Raw genomic sequence first — 18,956 nt, 5'->3', positions numbered from 1 at the left:
GGTGGATCTCTGTGAATTCGAGGCTAGCCTGGTCTACAAGAACTAGTTTCAAGATAGGCTCCAAAGCTACAGAGAAACCCTGTCTTAACCACCCCCCACCCCCAAAAGGACAATGCCAGGATCCTCAGAGAAAGAGAACACCATCTGGGGATGGAGTCTCCATTTTCAGTCACAGGTTCCACTACTGAACTTCTGCTCCATCTTCAGGTGGAGACTGTTCTTCCCCACCCCCACCAGGAGAAAACTGAAACTCCCCGAGGAAAATGTCTCAGGACGTGGTTTGTCAAGGTCTGGTGAGATGGTTGTTACCTACGGTCCTGTGGGGCTTCATGGTATGGACCTTTAAAGGAGGGGCTCCTGGAGTGTGCTGGAGTAAGCCTTCTTCCAGCTCTTGAAGAGTCAAAGGTCCTAGGGTACACGGGCTCCACTAGGTGGCACCAGGTGAGGCGCACACTGAAGAGCTCTTCCATGAGGTCTTCACAGGAAAGCCACTAATGAAAGATGATGACTAGATCCCGTGACACATGGCAACACTGCACTGTATGTGAAACCCTTTCCCCGGGCTACCCTGGTGAACCCTACCTTAGCCACCCAGGTGACTCTCACGAGGAAATGCGTGGCCAAGACCAAAGACAGCTGTCTTCAGTGACAACAGGCCTTGAGAAACCCTAGTTCGTCTTGTGCTCTTCAGTGGCGTGCTTCTCCCTGAACTGCTGCGCAGCCACCCGCCAGAGTCATGCTGGCAGAAGGCCTAAGTGGCACACCCAGCAGCTGAGGCATGACGGTCCGCGGCAGCATCTGCCATCTGCACCAGTGAGAACAGAGGGTAATGACCCATGGCACTCATCTGAACCAAGGTCTGTTCACTGTAACCAGGGAGCCAACCTCAGTCACCCGCCACACACCTTCAAGTGACTATAATACACAATGGAAAGACTGGGGCTCTTAGGGCGGCGTCAGTGTTCTTGCTCATTCAGAGAGCAGTCGTGTACCTTGTGAACTGACTTATAACCTGTCTTCACCTTTAAAATGGGTACGTCAGTGGGGTCGCCTCACAGGATTGTGACCAGTTAGTGGATGATACCAGGCCGGCATAGAGGACACACTCCTGCATTTGGCAAAGCAGATAACTGAACAGTAAACACTGATGGAGACAGCAAGGTTTCCAGAGACAGCCAGGAGACTGTGCCTTTAAAAGCTCTGACAACTTCATACGTTTAAACCGATTTCCAAAAAGTGAACTTGCAGCTTGCTGGGTTAGGTTCTGGAATTCTGCCACTTAAGACTTAGCATTTCAACACAACAGTGTGGGCTGCAGGGGCTGCTGAGATGGCTCGGATGGCAAACGTGCTTGCTGTGCAAGCCTAGGCTAGCAGCTGAGACTGACCCTCAGATCCCATAGAAAGGGGGAAGGAGCAAAGCAACTCCTCCGACTTCCACATGCATACACCCCTGCCTCATACATACTACCACCACTACTAAAAAAAGATAGGAAAGCAAGACATACAAGCAATCAGTGTGCTAAGCTCCTCCGAGAACGCTCTCATTTGTGACGTGTGAATATGTGCACATGTCAACGCCACACGCAGTTGGAGGCCACAGGTCACCATGAGGGCCATCTACTATCTACTTATCTTTTGAGACAGGGCTTCTCACTGATCCCAGTGCGCATGGACTGTTTAGAACGCATACACAGTGAGCTCTGGGGCTGGCTTTGGTGTGACCCACACTTGACTTTCTGTGGGTGCAGAGGCTCTGAACTTAGGCCCTCATGCACCATACCCAACAAGCCATCTCCTTTCTGCGACAAGTTTCCTGGGACCCCTGGAGCTGTCCCTTCCCCAGAGAGTCAGGTCTTCCAAAACACAAACACACAGCTTTGTCATGATACTTTTTTTTTTATTACAATATTCAAAAAACTGGGTATGCAAGTTTAGGGGATCTCAAGACCCCTTCTTCAATCGTAGGAATGTGCCATCTCAAGACTCTATAGTCAAACTATAAAGAAGTTCAAATGTAAAGAAAAAAATGAAAATGCAATTTCTTCATAAACATTCTGTTACTACCAATCACATACTCTTTTGTAAACCCTGAAAAATTTCCCTGTAAAGCAAATAATATATATATAATATACATATATTATATATATATAGTGTGTATGTATAAAGTATTGGTAGCTCCCCTTCCCGAGAGATCAGCTGTTTTCCTTAATCATCTGTTATTAGTGTCAACAAACGGCTACAGGTACATATTACTTTGAGAATTAAATACATAATTGTGAAATTCAAACAAGCCGAAGGGCAAGAAGGAAAAAGCCCTATGTGGATGGCACACCTGGGGGTACATTACCCGAGTTTCTTTCTTTCTTTCCGCTGTTGCCTCTTTTGCAGACCAAAAAACAAAACAAAAACAAAAAACAAAACAAAAAAACCCCCTCTTTTATTGCAAGCACAGCCTCAAAGGCACTGGGCAGTTCCCTTACCATCGCCTCCCCAGGGTTTCCAGTATTGCTATCCGCACATTCTTGGACTCCTGCAGAGCCTGGAGCCAAAAAAATAATAATAATAATATATATATATATACGCAGGCCCTGGACCAGCATGGCTGATGGGAGGCACCAAGCACCCGTGGACACAGCTCTCAGAGTGTGTGTACTAAGGTCACATGTTCACTACATACAGACTTTCTGCCCTCCAAACAGGCCCCAGTCTTTGAGTGTGTGTGTGTGTGTGTGTGTGTGTGTGTGTGTGTGTGTGTGTGTGTGTGTGTGAAGGATTTAAACAGACTGCTTCCAAGTATAAAGGAAAAAAGTGAGCAGCTTTGCTCCCTTTGACCCTCACCACCTGAAGATGGCCCGGAGGTGGTGGCCATGGGCATGGCTGTGAGGACCTGGGTAGCTATGGTCAACTGACGGAGCTACAGAGTGGAGGTGACCCAGGCCACACGGGTGGAGGTGGCTGACAGCGCTGGGCTCTGGGAGGCAGAGGTGGCAGCGAGGGCCACAGTGGGCAGGGCACAGAGAAGCCGGTGGCTGCCTTCACTGCAGAGCCCGGACGAGGTAGAGCTTCTCGCCATGTTCGCTGGTGAAGATGGGGGCCTTCCTGTAGTGCTCCACAAGCTCGTCCATGCTATGGAACCGCCGCTGCCCAATGCAGTAGACGCTGTCCACCAGCTGCACCTTGAAGTGCTTGTTCCTCCCTGACGCTTTGAGAGACACAGAGAAGTCACTGGGCTGGGGAGGAAGAAAAAGGGAGTTACCAGCAGCGTAGGGAACGCGGAGACCAGGGTCTGCCTGAACAAGCACTGTGTTCGCCCGGAGCAGCACGGTCCTCAGACTGACCGGCAGCCCAGGGCTTTCCAGTTCGTATTCAAACACTAATGAAATTCTGCTTCCCATGGATTCAGGGATAAAAAAATATGCACTCTGGGTCTCTGACAAGTAGGAACTCATTATAGAGAAAATGACAACTGGGTTAACCTTGGGGCGGAAGAACCGGAGATTTCCATTTCCCCAAATTATTTCTGACAAACTGGGAATTATTCACAATGGCTCTCAGGCAGGCAGGGAAACTAGAAACACTCCTTTCGGATTTCTATTAGAATCTAAGCCTCTTTAAACAACAGATACCGTCAAAGCGATGGATGTGCTTTAAACAGTTTGCTGTGTCCCAGAGATGGCCCCATGGTGGTTCAAGCACAGATCTCCGTGAGAAAAGTCTAAATTCTGTGATGAGTTCAGTTCCTTACTGACTTGAGTATATTTTGGGATATACTAGTGCTTTTAGGAAAACTGGCCATCGCCCATCCATGTATTGAAAGCCAATCGGAAGGATACTACATGGAGGTATCAACCGATTCAATGTTTACTAATGATCGTATGACTTTATACGATACCCAGTAAGGAGGTGAGTACGGAGGTCAGTCCGTGATTGCGACTGTGCTACTTCCTTCTACTAAAAAAAGTGTTCTCACAAGCTCATGAGCTAGGAGGCACAACGTGAAGGAGAACGTGTACTTGCGGAAGTTGTAAGTGAACAGGAATGTGAAGTGTGTAAATATACATGTGCACTTAGGTGCACATGTGAGTGAGTTCGCACACTTGTGGTGGAGCCAGGAAAGACCACTATAAATAGAAAAGCTGAAGCTGAGTTACGGGCGGGAAGGGCTTGCTGACGATGTGCACGAGACCTATGGTGGAAAAAGGAGGACCTGTCCTTCTGCACCAAAAGGGCAGGATGGCTCAGGAGGAAGTAAGAGACTCACACCCCTGGACCCCGTTCACTTCCACTTATGGTATCGTTGGACTGTCCTCTGTCCCCTGGTTAGCTACTGCCTAAGAGATGTTCTCAAAAGCTCCAACATCCCTCGAAATCCTGCTTGCCTGGGCAGGGCCAGGCTGCCCCTCAGGACTCACCCTGAAGCAGTCAGTCCACACCCATGACAAGACCTTCGGAGCCTGCTCCTGCTTTTCCCCATCCCTGAGGACTTGCTACCTCTCCGCAGGAGCCAGTAGCTAGCCCTCTTTTCCAGCAGGTCCTCTACACAAAGTTCACGAAGCCCAATGACTTATTTGATGGGGTGGCCAAGCACTGCAGATGAGGAGTCCATTCTAGGATAGGAGTCTGGGGCAGCTCAAACACACAGTGGGCAGCAGGCTCCCTCACCAGCCACTGCTGCTTGAAGAAAGGAATGACAAACGACAGCAGTTTGAATTTATGCTCTATCTTTCCCCATGCTATACCCAGGACTAGATGGCTGGGAGGAGGCCCAGCAAGAAATGGGCCTCAGGTTTTTACTAGCAGGGCCATGCATGAGCCCTAGGGTGGGTAAGACACAGAACCTGACACTTTCTTCAAAAGATCATGGAACTCCAATGTCACAGGTGAGCATGCCAACAAACCCCGTGAACAACATCTATAACACATTAACCCTTTTATGCTCTAGGAACCTCAGTAATGCTGAAAGTTACAGTCTGCTTTCCCTTGGAATATTCTAACTGCCAGGATCACTGCTGCTGCCTTCTCATTCCAGCATCAAATAGCTGCTTGAAGGTAATGATATGACAGCCCAACCGAGGACCTGAGAACCACGATAGTTACAGACGGATACTAGTTAGAAGCTTGCCAACCGGGCAATCAACACCATCTACCACAGCTATTGTGCTCCCAGACCCCCAAGAATGCTGCAAGCTGCCGTCTGTTTCCTTCTGGGATGTTCAAATTGCCAGCACCATGGTTAGTGCCTTCCGATGTCCGTATTTAACAGGGATGATTGAATATGACCAGTGATATCCCAACCACTGACCTGATAACCAGGACACCTACAGATGAACACAAGCTAGCCTCAGAATTTTCTGGGGCCCACTTGGAAAGTGAACAACAGGTACTGACCAACAGGCACACACAGCCTGCTCACAACCCCAGGCACGGGCACTAAGGTCACCAGGCAGTTATCAGACAGTTGCATACAAGAACACATACAAGTTAGGAGCTGTTTAACCTTCTCCCAACAGCTCCAGGTTCTCTTTGGGGGTGGGGGTTACATTTTAGTTCCAGGCTCCTCACTATTAATATTCTGCAAGTAATCCATCTGAGCTAAGATGGGGGTACCCTCCCTACATCAGCTTGCCAGGAGCCAGACCATGCAATGTGGATGATTCTTGAGTCAACCACGCCAAAGGAGCCTTGTTTTCAGGGGTGATAACAGGGATGACTGGAATTGGCATATGATATGCCTGGTGTTTGCTAATTAACAGGACTTTCCAAACAGGAAATTTTGCTTTTAATCTGAGATCCTTAATTTGACACTATGACGTGTGTGGGTTTGTTATGGAACAGCAGTAAAATGTTGCAGCAGGGAAGGCGGGTTTTTAATTTCATGGGCTTCTTGAGCGGAAACCATGAAGTCAAGGACACACAATCAACTCCTGCTAAGCAGGAGTACCGGGGAGTCTGGAGTGTTCTTAATTCAGATTGAGGAGACATTCCTCAGGCAATCTGAAAATGAGCTACACCAAGAGACATCCCTTCATGTTACAGGTTCCGACTGCCTGCAGACGTATTTCAGATTTTGGATTTTCTTCTTCGTTTTTTTTTTGTTTGTTTGTTTGTTTGTTTTTAATGGCTTGGTTCTGCCCTGGGGGAGTTTCTGCTTCTGTCACAGACCTGAGAACCTCCCTTCATAAAGTCCCCAGATGACGACCCTGCTGCGGGTGTGGGGACCACTAAGCTCTGCCATCTTTGGGCTATACATTCGTTGATATTCCCCCCATCCCAAAGAAAGGGCAGCCTACTGGCTTCTTATCAAACCCTCCATCCCCAGCCCTTTTCATCTGGGAAATGGATACTTTTTTTCTTTCTACATCAGTAGGGTAAACATCTTTTCTCTAAAGAAGAGGTTCCTTGATCCCCAAAGGAAGAGCTAATGTGTGAGAGGTAAAATGGGCTCTACTAGATAATATCCTCACTGTTCTCCGCGTTCCCTGTTTGCACAACATAGCCCATTTTTAGGTCAAAACTGACATAAGTGTTTTTTACCAACGACAGCGGCACGGATTATCTTCTCCAATCCCCAGGCCTCTGTTTACTCCACAGGCAACACCGAGCACGCATTTCATTTGCGTGAAAGACCCTTATTTTAGGAAGGAAAATCAATCCTCAACTAGAGAACAGCTTGCATGTCCTACCTGCTAAAACCTAGGAACTACCAGAGCTTTCAGGGTCATCCTCAAACAGGATGGGCGCAAGTTGATCCTGCTCTGAGTCTCCCTCACCCCCGGTAGATTTCCCCAGTACAATAGTCCACTGTACAGACTTTAAGAATATTGTCCTCCTTTATCTTTCTACACGGTTTCCGACTAAAGGACACATTTTCTTTGTTTGAGGTAGGCTTCGCTCTGTAGCTCAGGCTGATCTGGAACCTACCATGTAGCCCAGGCTGGCTTGACACTCTTGGTGATCTTCCTTGCCTTAGCCTTCTGAGTGCTGGGACCACAGTAGTGAGCCACTATGCCCAGTTTAAATGACAGTAAGTTATTATTTTACCAGAAAACAAACACTGTTCAAGCGGCTTCACACAAGCCTACATCCGACGAGGTAGGGCTTCTCCAGTCTCAGGATGGGAAGCACTGAGGGAGGGGCCTGGAAGCACCGGGGAGGAGCCTGGTATTCTTTATTTCCAGCAAGTGTTGTGGCTGACAGAGATGCTGCTTGTCTGAGACACGCTACCACGGTGCTCTGAGGAATTCTACCAGGGCGTTCTCACCTGCTGGAGCCCCTGAATGGATTCTGCTCACTACACACTTAGAACTTTAAAAAGTGTGTGCAACAGACTTCATGTCACTGAAAACACCACCTTCTTACCCTGCCACTCCTGTCACGACTCCAGGCTTAGTTAAGTGGCAGGGACTTGAGAAACATCTCCCAAGTGAAGGACTCTAAAGGGAAACGTAACAAAAATGGCAAAAGCCACTCTGAGCGGATGCGTGCCAAAGCGAAGCCAGTGAGGTGGCTTGTGGCTGTGGATAGGTGCCGGCTGTACAAGCATGAGCACCCAAGTTTGGATCCCCAGAACCCCCAAGGGGGATAAAAAGCACATAGAGCCCTAGAGCTTGGGAGATGGAGCTGAACAGCTGAGCTCCAGGTTCAGTGAGAGACTGTTTCAACAGATTGGGTCAAAGTACTTGAGAAAGACATCCACCGTTAACAGGTTATATGCATCCACGGGAATAAGTAGACACGCTACACACAAGTAAAGCAAAGGCTAAAGGTCAAAACCACCCTATATTCATTAGACTGTTTTTGTTCGTTTTTAAAGCAATAAATGTTGCCAAAGATGGAGAATCTGAGTTCCAGTGCACTGTTGGTAGAGATGGAAAATAGTACAATCACTGTAGAAAACATATGTAGGTCTTCAAGAAAATTAATAGGGTTACCATTTGATTCAGCAAACCTACCAAAGGGTATACACAAGAGAAATCAAAGTAGAAATACTTACATACCACAATCACAGCAGCATTAATAAAAAATAAGCAAACTGGAAACACTTCAAAAACTCATCACCAGGTGAGTGGATATGTAATATTACTCAGTGTTAGAGAAGGACAATTTCTAAAGCATTGCTACAACACCACCGATGAACGTGAAATAAACCAGGCAACAGGCACACGACCACTATATAATTCCATTTATAAGAGGCCCTTAAGTATAAAAAAATTCAGAGAGAGTGGGAAGGGAACCCCAGGGAAGAGGGCAGCCAGAGAGTAAGCATTCAAAGGGAACAGAGTTTCACTGTGGGACAGCAATGAAGCTCCGAAGATTGATGTGAAAAAGTACTGCCGACTGAACGGTACACCTACAAACTGTCCTGAAGACGTTTTACCACAAAAAGTAAAGATGAAGTGATGATCTGCACAAGATCTGTGAAACTCTGATGGGACTCCAGGAAACGGAAGCATCACCATGGGTGGGGAGGCTGTTCCCTTCCTACCACAGAAGCCACCAGGGGTGGCCAGGAAGAAAAGGGGACATCGTAGGGAGGAAGCACAGTCCTGTGGTCAAACAGAGCTTTTGCCTTAGGCCACCTGGTGACCATTTCAGTTTTTCTTAGGGACCAGGCAAGCACTAAGAGATGATCAGGAATCTCTGGACTTCTAGCTCATTCTATGAACCACATATGGGCAGATTTTAATTCGTCAAAAGAAAAAAACAGTAGGTATTTATCAGTACAGAACATCATCCAGAGCCTTGCTTACCTTGAAATCACCTAAGACAGATTTTAATTGACCCCTGTCAATAAGACGTGTTCCCCAGAGCTACTGTTCCCGCTCAGGAGTCAGGCTTCCCAGAATCACTTCCATAATGGAGACTCCAGACCCAAATGCACCTGCCTTAGTCTGGTGGTAGAGTCAACTCCACACACACACCCCAGCCCCGTGACAAGCAATTAGATGGCGAATTAATGTTCTGTGTGACCTGGGCTTGACTGTGAGAACAGGCTCTGACCTGAAAAATCCCAAGAGAACAGTAAAAAAAATGAGACAGAACACGGGAGAAGCAGAAGGTACAAAGAGACAAGGGAGTCACCCGTGTGTCTATTAGCACGGGCCTTTCACCGACACCAAACGGAGCTGCAAACAGACAAGACAGTACATCTGAACGTGGCCCATTTTTTTCACCCATGGATAAACACAACACAATTCGGAGCCCCGAGTAACAGGTTCTTGGCATGGACCCACAGTTTAACAGCCCCGAGATCTTTGGGAAAAGAGGCCACGCACAGTTGCAGGCTGCAGGCCAATCAGGGTCTCTGGAGATAATACGCATTCCAAAAAGACCTTGTTTGCCCTCACACATCGCTGGCAACAAAAGCCTGTCTGACCTCAGCTTCTTAAGTTAGGCAAGACAAAGGATGTCTATAAAAGGGAGTTAAAAAAATTGTAAATAATAAATGCCTCCATCAGTAGGAAGCAGGCTGCTGATGCGGACACAGAAAATTAACAGGCCTATTTAGACTAGAAACCCTAGGGGACATGTTCATCTGTCCATAAATGATGCCAGTATGTGGTTCTTGCCCCTTCTCTCCCAAGAAGCCACTTCAAATACAAGCACCTGGCTCTCAAGCACTTAGACCGGGCATTCGGCACACTAATTGGATTTTCAGAGCCTTCCCCGTTCCTACTCTGCAGTGGGAGAGATCTCGCCGTCCTCAATTCCTCACAGGTCCTGATTGTGATCTAAGGGAGCCATGCACGGAGCTTCCAAGGCGTGAGGACAAAGCCATGTGAAGTCCTGCCAGCAACAATGAACCCTGGGCTTGATCAGGACATCTCGGGATTCAGATTTCAGACGCAGTAAGCATTCGGAGTACTGCCTGAGAACATCTGAGGCTAAGGCCAGCCCTGAAAGGCCGCTGACACATAAAGGGATTCGGTTTCTGCAAGTCTGATGCCCCTTCTGCTTACTGAGAACACACTCCAGCGGCCCCTCTCCACAAGGGGCTGTGACCGCATCTCTCAGATCAGTCCTGCGGGGCACGAGGGCACACTGCTCACCAGGCTAGCAGAGCGGAACACACGCATCCCGCTCTTAGAGGGTGCACTTAAAACACGAAACCAAAGCCTAGGAGAACCAGCTAACACGTGAATACACAGGACTAAATTCTTGCTTGTAGGTTTTTAGAAGAGTCACTGGGAAGGTATCTACAAAATGGGTTATTCCCAGGAGGCACACACGAAAAGGCTGCCTGTGGTCAAACTGTCTGCTTCTTTCAGAAAGTCCCGACGAGCCACAACCCCAACAACCAGCCACCTGTTGGGGGAGGACTTGCTGTGCCAGACAGGTGGCCTGATTCCCCATTTACTCATCTCCCTCAGCACTCCAGGTTTCTGTTCAATCCTGTTTGTAAGTACTTTAAGAGCTTTGCAGGGACGAGCTTTGCAGCGGCGCTGCGTGCAGCCAAGACAACCTTGGGATTATGTGGTTTACAAAGAATAACAAAGCAGCAACAAAAGGCTGCATCAGAAGCCGGGCACCTGCTATCCGAGAACCCGCTGATTGCGCAGATGTAGATGGTACCAGGCGAGTCATCACAGGGGTCTCCTACCCGGGGAGGGACCAGGAAAAAAAAGGAAACCTGCATCTTTAAACTGTGAAAAGGGGAGCCTTACTACAGGGCCAAAATCACTCATGGGAGCTGAAAGGCACCCTCCCACATCTCCCCACATCCAGGAAAAAGAATGGCAGCAAGGATCTCAGCCTAGCCCTCCCAGATTGAGTTAAAATGGAAGCAGTGGACCCTGTGCCAACACAATATTTATCTAGATTCGTATGTGCCTTCAAATACCATTTTGCTATTTCAAGTATAGTCAGTGAAGATGACAAGAGAATGGCACACCAGTCATGTCACCTCCTTTTTGAGGGAGGTTCCAAGAACTCTAGCAGCTACCTGAAGCCATGGTAGATCAGAACCCTAAAAACGAGGTGTTTTTTTTGGGGGGGGGGGGGTTCGAGACAGAGTTTTAAAGGTATGTGCCACCCGGCATAAAAATGAGTTTTTTTTTTCTTATGTACACGACTAAGTCTAACCTGTAAATAAAACTGGTAAGATATTTAACAATGTTGAATCAGGCAAATGAACTGTAAGGAAAACAGAGAGACCATTGAGCATCCTCAGACCAGGGCTGGAGTGAGTCCCTGAACCCGCTCGCAGATGAGGGAACTGGACACTTAGCTTTCTCCTGGCAGTGCGGCCCCAGCAGAGGGGCAGTCGGGCACTTACCGAGGACTCGCTGTCCCTAATGAGAAAGTCGCCCTCGACGCCCCGCTCATTGAGCACGCACTCGGCCTGGTGCCGCGTCACGTTGCCATAGTACCACTCACGCCCAGCGAATCGTCCGCTGGCTGAGGGCCCGGTGTAGCTGATCTGCGGGGTGTGCGTGGGGTGCAGGGCAGGCCCGTCACTGAGGACCACCACGTAGTTCTTGGGGACCAGGCCCACCTGGCCCCGGGCATTTTTGCATTTCCACCACTCAGGATCGTTCTCGGGCTTCTCAATCACCTCCATGGTCTCCCCCTTCTCGAAGCTAAGCTCCTCCTCGGTGACCGAGCTGAAGGGGTACAGCGTCTGCACCACATGCAGCACCCGTGCGCCTTGCCCGTTGCTCATCGCGGCGCCCCGACGAAGGCTCAGGAAGCTGGGGGCCTCGGCTGCCGCCTCATCTGCCTCCTCCAGCACGTAGTTGGAGGGGAACCAGCCGATTTGCCCATTGAAGCTGCCGCGCCACCAGCCATCGCTGCATTTCTCCATAACTGTGACACGGGAGCCCTTCACCAGGGACAGCTCATCCTCTCGTTCAGCTACGTAGGCAAACTTGACAAAGGCAGGGATATTGAGGTCATAGATGCGGTCGGCGCCGCTGCCATTGGCTGGGTATTCCGCATCAGTGCTTGGCGTTGGCGATGCATCTCGAGCGCTTGGCTTCCTGCGTGTCTTTCCGAGGCCTGTGAAGACAGGGCAGAGGGCTCAGTTGGCACTGGGCACATGTTGTACCCCCACAAAGGTGTGGAAGTGTTTTTACCAGGAGAACACAAAGACCGGTTACAAATGGCAGTGACCAGTTGGGGGGGAAATGGTACAGCTGTGTGGTACAGACAGGGGTGACGAAAAGCTGATACTTACCCATTAACTAATGCCAGTGGGTCTATGACACAAAGATAACAAGGACAGAGAAAAATCCTTCTGGAAGGATGGCCAGCTTTAGAGAACCCCTGGGGCTCAGCATTGAAGGTCCCCGTAATTTTATACGGGGTAAGGAGGTGGACTAAATGAATGTAAAGATCGATGGGCTGGTACCCTGTCCTGCATCCATGCACCTCCCTCCGGAACAGTTTGTTCCTTGTTGCTCCCCTGAATGAGCTGCTCTCCTATGCCCTGCCTGCAGGCTGGCCCTTCTACCTTCCGACTCCACTTATAACTCATCTCTGCTCACAAAACTCGGGGCTGATTATCAGTCCCAGCTAAGTCCAAGGCAGGCCTCTGAAGACTGTGAGAGGAAACCTGCCAGTGGATCCTTGGATCAACGAAATGGGCCGCAGAAAGCCAGCGGATGGAGTGGGTTTAAGGGGATCGGAAAATCTTCAGCGAGTACCGTGGTTTGCCTGTGCATACCTCTGTCAGCCACATGTGAGCAAGCACTGCCCTGTAATGTGAAGCACACTTCTTTCCATACGTAGGAGGGTGACTTTGAGAAGTCCTGACCTAAGCATGCTTCTGACCCAGTTAAAACGTAGAACTCCAGACAATTTTAGGGGAGGAAAGAACACTGGCTAAGAGCAGGGGATGCACTGCACAGGGCAAGACGCCTCGGTTTTTCAGGGAATCCTCTCCCACCAGCTCTGCTAGCAGCAATCTGTGAAGTCCCTTGCGGACGTCCCTTCTCCCCAGTGACACCGAGTGACCTCCAGGGGTAGCTGAGTTCTCTCATCTTTAACCTGCAGACTAAGCAGGCTAGTCTTCAGGGTTGCTTTGCCCAGGGTGCGGGTCCTAATGCAGGGGCTATGCTGCCTTCATCCTTCATCATTCAGTGGGGCCCCTGGCCCCAGTTCAGAGCCAGGAGCATCTGAGGCGATGCAAACTGGTCTGAGTGAATACACAATGCAGTTAAGGCTATGGCAACTGCTCTTCTACCACAGCATCGGGTTCATATACACGGGGATGTAAGAGCAAGTCAGAAGATTTAGGTCAAAATCTAAATTTCCATTCTACTTAAGAGCCATCTTGGTCTTCAATCCCAGGTTCAGTTCAATCCTCACCTGGTTTTCCCTGTGTGTGTCACTCTTCACATATAAGACAAACTGAGTTAAGGCCTACCTATTCTTAACATGCTTGTGTTAATTGCTATTTAAAGGCCCCATCTCCACATAATCCCAGTTTTGAGGTCCTGGGGGGTGGTGGTGGTTAGGATTTCAACATATGGATTTGGGACATAATTTAGTCCGACAAGGGCATCTACGTTCAGACGATGCATATGGAACACACAAGTATCCCAGAATCAAGGTATTCTTAACTGAGCAGGGGTTTTGGATGTCTTTGATCAGAACAGCACTTGCCACAAGAGGTCCAAAGTCCTCTTCAAAGACTCTTGGCCACAATCCCAGTGACGCCAGAAGGCCAGAGGTGTGCAAGCCTTCTGCCATCTAAGAGGCAGCTGTACAAACTGTGTGTGTATTGATGGAGGGTTTGTCAATATCCCGGCCATGGATATTATCCCAGCGCTCACAATTCTCCCCAAGCAAGCGAGAAAAACAACATCGGGAGAGATAGGGGAACTGGATGGCCATTCCCAGACAGTGAAGTGGTATATATAGATCAGTGCACCCAATCAAAGCATATTTAATTCATAATAAACCAGATGCCCAGCTCTGTCGGAGCAAACTGGGGTGTCAAGAACTTATTTCCATCTACTGGCCTGAAACTGGAGGTCAATGGCTCCTTTTATGGTAGAAGATGATGAAAACGGTTCTTGAGTTTCCAGTTACAAGTGGGCAGAGCCCCGAGATTTTAAGATAGGAGAAGTAGCATGGGTGAGGAATATGGGTAGAACAGCAAGCGCAGACAGGCTGGGGCAGGCTGGGGAGATGCTGGGTGGGCAGAGCGGGCATGGGAAAGTCACGTGGGGTGCTGAGAAGGGGGCCCATCCTCCCACTTTCCCCCACTATTCTCCTTGCTCTGGACCTGCCCAACGGTAGAGCTAGTGTCACCTAAAACAGAAGGTACAAGAAGCCCTGAATGTTGGGACAAGATAATCTGTTGCGCCCCCTCCACTCCGCTTACTGCTGAGGACCTCAAAGAGACCAGTGGTAGCCTAGGGTTGGGAGTAGCAGGGAGCTGGGCACCCACAACAAGGTGGTGGCACCACCTGTGTGAGGACCAAGATAGAAACTGTAATCCTGGGTTCAGGCTAGCCTGTGTAATAACCAGCCCGCTCCTCCGGCCTTGACTGCCCGGAAGCTGGGACAAAGAGCATGAAGGAGGAAGGAATAGGCTAGCTGCCCCATACCCTTGCTCTGTGTGCACACTTTTCAGCATGTCTTCCCACTTTGTCTCTTCTCTCATGAAACTCCCACCACCGATTGTTTTTAGTTGTAACACAAACACAACTTCAACTCTAATATGTATTCATTGTTTTAACACAGCACTTTAACACTGTTTCACTTCTCCCGTGAAACCCCCACCACCGATTGCTTTTAGTTGTAACACAAACACAACTTCAACTCTAATATGTATCCACTATTTTAACACAGTACTATGCCTCTCCTCCTAGAATTGACACATTTTCTCAATGAGAGAGGCAAGCCCATTTCTCAAGGACCCGAGTCCTATTTACTGGCTATAAATAGCAAACCCACAAAAAACATGGCAGACCAGAACCCCAACACACCAGAGTGTCTGCTCACCCCATCTACAATACATGTAGGGATTTTTCTAGTGCTGTCTCCAGAATCCTTCTCCCTGGGTCCCAACAGCCAACTCCCTATGCAAGCACCAACAGTGAGGTCCCTCCTGATGTCCTTAGTACATCCCACCCAGAACAAATACGCCTAGTACCTGCCACCTTATACTGACAGCACAGTGTACGTCACACATCTGAACCAAACCCTGCATGAGAGTTCAACAACCCATTCCCCTTCCAATTCTCACGTTACTCCTAAAACCGTCCCTGACCCGAGGCTGTGAGCTCTGCAGCTGGGCGTGCTGCCGCAGCTTGCTTTGCATACATCATATGAATGAGACTCTCTAGAAGGAGCCCATTAGAAACTCTCCAACTGCTAGCAAGCTATGTGTTGGGTCAGGTAAAGTATCACGTTTGTGCAAAGCAATGGCTTTCCTGACAGCCTGTTCAATAATGCATGAACTGGAACACCCTGGCACGGGAAGGAAATAGAACAAAGGAGGAAGAGAAAATCCCAGCGAAAAATCCCCAAGCAAAACACTTGCAAGACACTGTTTTCTAGGTCTTAGGAGTGAGGTTTTAACATCTACACTGAAGATCTGTGCTCAGAGAAAACTCTCAATCTCCTAAAATCTGTTGCTCTAGGAGTGCGGTATTGGGCTGAGAGTAGAACACTTACAAGCCATTTCCAGGGCCCTGTGCTTACTGCTTTCAGCAGGAAAACAAAGCTGCAGCATTTACAATGAAGAAGTCCACCTGTGCAATAACCTGTGCAATAACCTGTGCAATAACCTGCTACTACATAGTACCACGGGCTACAACAATTCATCTCCTGAAGTTCTGGAAGCTGGGAATCTAAAATCAGAGCCCACAGACCGGGCGGGTCCTGTTTCACAGCAGTAAGAGTAGGGCCTCCTGGCTACATCCTCAGCTGGTGGGAAGGAGAAAATGGGTTTCCATAAGACCTTTATAAAAGGACACTGGGTAGCAATTTTTGAGTCCTCTCGAAGGTCTTATAAACCTCCCAAGAGGAGGGAGAGGATGGGGTGAGGTTTCAACGCTCCAGCTGAGGCAGAACACAGATGCTTGGGCCTCAGGAGCCTGGCCAATGTTTTTCAGCTCCTGCCGTGGGTAGTAAGCTTTGAGTCGTGCTGCCTACTGCCAAGGAGACGGAGAAGCAAGTGCCTATGTCCCTGACATTTCTCCCTGTAGTACCTCTGAGCAGTGATGATGCCGTTTCTCTCCACAGGGCCTTGGGCAGAAAGGCCATAAACCATATGCTCAGCAGTTGACGTGGGTTTCAGACCCTCAGAAGGGGTGACTGGACCAGCTGGGTTGCCCCAGGCCAGGCAGCAGCCCTCCCTGGCACAGAGCTGCCCAAGGTGGGTACGGTTTGCCTGCTATAGGAGGTGACCAAGCTCCCAATGAAGCCACTTCTCTAGAGACCTAAAAAAAAGACCAGCTACAGATTGTGCCATAGTGTCTGTCACCTGCACACGATAAAATGTGCACTGTGGAATTGTATTTCTGGTCTGTGAGCAGATAGCTCCGTTTTAAATGGCTAACAGCCGAGCTGGATTTAAAAAAGGATGACACTTTAATACTTTCTACTTTCGTGACAATTTTTTTTTTGGCCCTAGGTGTTAGCTTTAAGGCCCCAAGTTACATATTTTTTATAATAACAGGCACATTTTAACTTTCTAGAATAAGATTATATATACTAAAGACCGAGTTCTAATAAAAGTTTGAACGTGTCATACATTATTAATGTTATTCATTTTAAAGTCAAAATCTTTTATGCGCCCCCCCATCAAGATGAAGGGCTGTGATAACAAACACCTCTGAGACAGGCTCTGGCTGTCAGTTTCCAGCTGGAGCCCTGCAGACTTGGGAGAAGATGTCAAACAAATTTGATAGTTCTGAAATATATTCAAGCTAACTCATTCAGATGGTGTGTGCTTGGATTCTGGGAACTCTGGGGGCAAATCACTTCAATTTTGCCACTAATCATATCTGTAACCTAAGTGATACGGAACCAAAAATATTCCTTACACTTAGAATACTATTTAAACTATTGTGATAAAAGGGGATTAACGTGTGGGGACTCCCTCCATTAGAGTTAGGGCCTATTAAAGCCAGCTAAAAAATTAAAAAGGCCTTTCTTATTAGAGGCCATGAGCTCGGACAAGGTTTGAGGAAGGAAGGTACAAAGTAACCGTGGCAAGCTTTCATGTGAAAAGAGCATGTGACACTTGGCTTGGGAGCACTTCCACATCGCTGCCCACTGGCTTGGTTTGCATCGAGTTTTGCGGTAACGCTGAGGAGACCAACTCGGTTATTTCAGGATAAATTTTAAAATAATTTAACAACCACAACAAAACCACCAGAATTAAGTGAAAAGACAAACCTCAAATTTGCTATGCTGGCTAGCGTTTTTTTTTTTTTTTTGCCAACTCAACACAAGGGTCATTTGAGAAGACAGAACCTCAGTTGAAAAAAAAAATGCCCCCAGTGGCTAGGCCTGTGGGCAAGTCAGTGGGGCATCTTCTTGGTTAATACTATAGATGGGCCCAGCTCACGGGGGATGATGCCACTCCTGGGAAGCAAGCTAGTAAGCAAGTAGCGTTCCTCTATGGCATCTCTGCTTCAGTGTTTCTTCAGGGATGGGCTTTTAAGGGGTAGGGTGAAATAAACCCTTTCCTCCCCACATTTCTTTTGGTCATGGTGTTTTTGTCATAGCAATAGAAACCCTAGCACCGTAAGGTGAGGACATTTGAACAGGCTGACCATGCAAGTCCATACAGTGACTCTAGTTTGAACCTGGTCAGCACTTCCAAACCCCTCCCATATGCAAGGCTCTTCCACCTGGCTTAGCAGGGCTTATTCTACCTGAACTGCTGGGCTGGAGGTAGGGGGAACATGTGCTGTTTCCAGAAGCTTTCCAGGGAGAGTGAGGGAATGCCATGGACAACAGATGCCAGCAGCATTTGGTGTTAATGAGGGTAGAGGTGAGCAAGATAAGATCCAAAGAGACAGAGGCCCCACAGCAAGAACCAAGTGCCCGAATCCAACCTACATTCTCACGATATAAGCTGACTTTAGTATATTTTTTTTTTTCAAAAGCTAGGTTTCGGCTGACTTTGTCTCATCAACTGAGAAAATAAAACAGACTTCCCCGATTTACACTTCCCACCTCCACCTTCTAGAATGTGCCCAACCACTGATGCCTACATGTGAAACTGCTGTCTGTAGACAAGCAAGAGAACAACACTTATGGTTTGGGGCTGCCTGAGTTTGGTGTGGGAGAGACAGAAGGCAGCAAGCACACGAGCTGTACACCATGCTCATGGGCTCCATAAACCACTGGGATGGTGCATGCTGTTTTCTGAGCCTAGAGTGTCTTAGGTTTCACTTGCCCTCTGCAAGCTACCTGACTTGGTGGAGAGCAGCCCAGACGCATTTCACTATGGCCAATGGTGGCGTAGAAGGGATCAAAGAAACCCAACTTGTGGTTCAGGGAACAGGACAGGCTCTTGAGTACAAACCAGTTTTAGACAAAGTCAAGTTTGAATAAAAATGGCCTTGGTCACAAATGTGGCCAGTTTCTTTGGTCCTATGGACACTTGGCTTTGCCAGTAACAATGTGCAGGTATTTACAGGGCAGCAGAAGTGGGATCTGAAAGGCCAGTGAGTTTTATTGTGTTTTGAAACCAGAACACCTCAGCCATAGCATAACCACCAAACGTTGGCACAGTGTCGTATCGTGAAGGAGAGCATGATTCTACTCACTGCTCCGCCAGAGGGCTTAAGGGAGCGACATCTTAAGGCAGGGTCACATCTTTCACCAGCTTCACATTACTGCATGATCTAATGCACAACAGGTGGTTCTTAGGCTGCAGAAGATTTCAGGACATTCTACCAGACTACAGCTGTCCCCAACCAACCCTCAACCTCCCCCTCCCCCGTACTGAACTAGGGCCGGCCATGACTGCGGGGTAAATTTCTA

The 18,956-nt window shown here is 48.4% G+C and overlaps 1 protein-coding gene across 3 annotated transcripts in view; it reads right to left on the bottom strand.

The window, feature by feature from the left end:
• Positions 1-1,887: 1,887 nt before the first annotated feature.
• Positions 1,888-18,956, bottom strand: part of Nck2 (NCK adaptor protein 2) — a 117,017-nt gene continuing 99,948 nt past the window's right edge. For all 3 annotated transcript variants that reach the window (XM_026785763.1, XM_005360003.2, XM_026785764.1), the window contains exons 4-5: positions 11,278-11,999; positions 1,888-3,232 (exon numbers count right to left, since the gene is read on the bottom strand). In XM_026785763.1, coding sequence (XP_026641564.1) covers positions 3,038-3,232; positions 11,278-11,999 — 917 coding nt within the window. In that variant the 3' untranslated portion in view covers positions 1,888-3,037. The remainder of the gene's footprint in view (positions 3,233-11,277; positions 12,000-18,956) is intronic.

The sequence above is a fragment of the Microtus ochrogaster genome, linkage group LG2, assembly GCF_000317375.1.
Source record: "Microtus ochrogaster isolate Prairie Vole_2 linkage group LG2, MicOch1.0, whole genome shotgun sequence".
Lineage (NCBI taxonomy): Eukaryota > Metazoa > Chordata > Mammalia > Rodentia > Cricetidae > Microtus > Microtus ochrogaster.
Note: the sequence above shows the minus strand (reverse complement) of the source record. Positions and strands in the feature narration are given on the sequence as shown.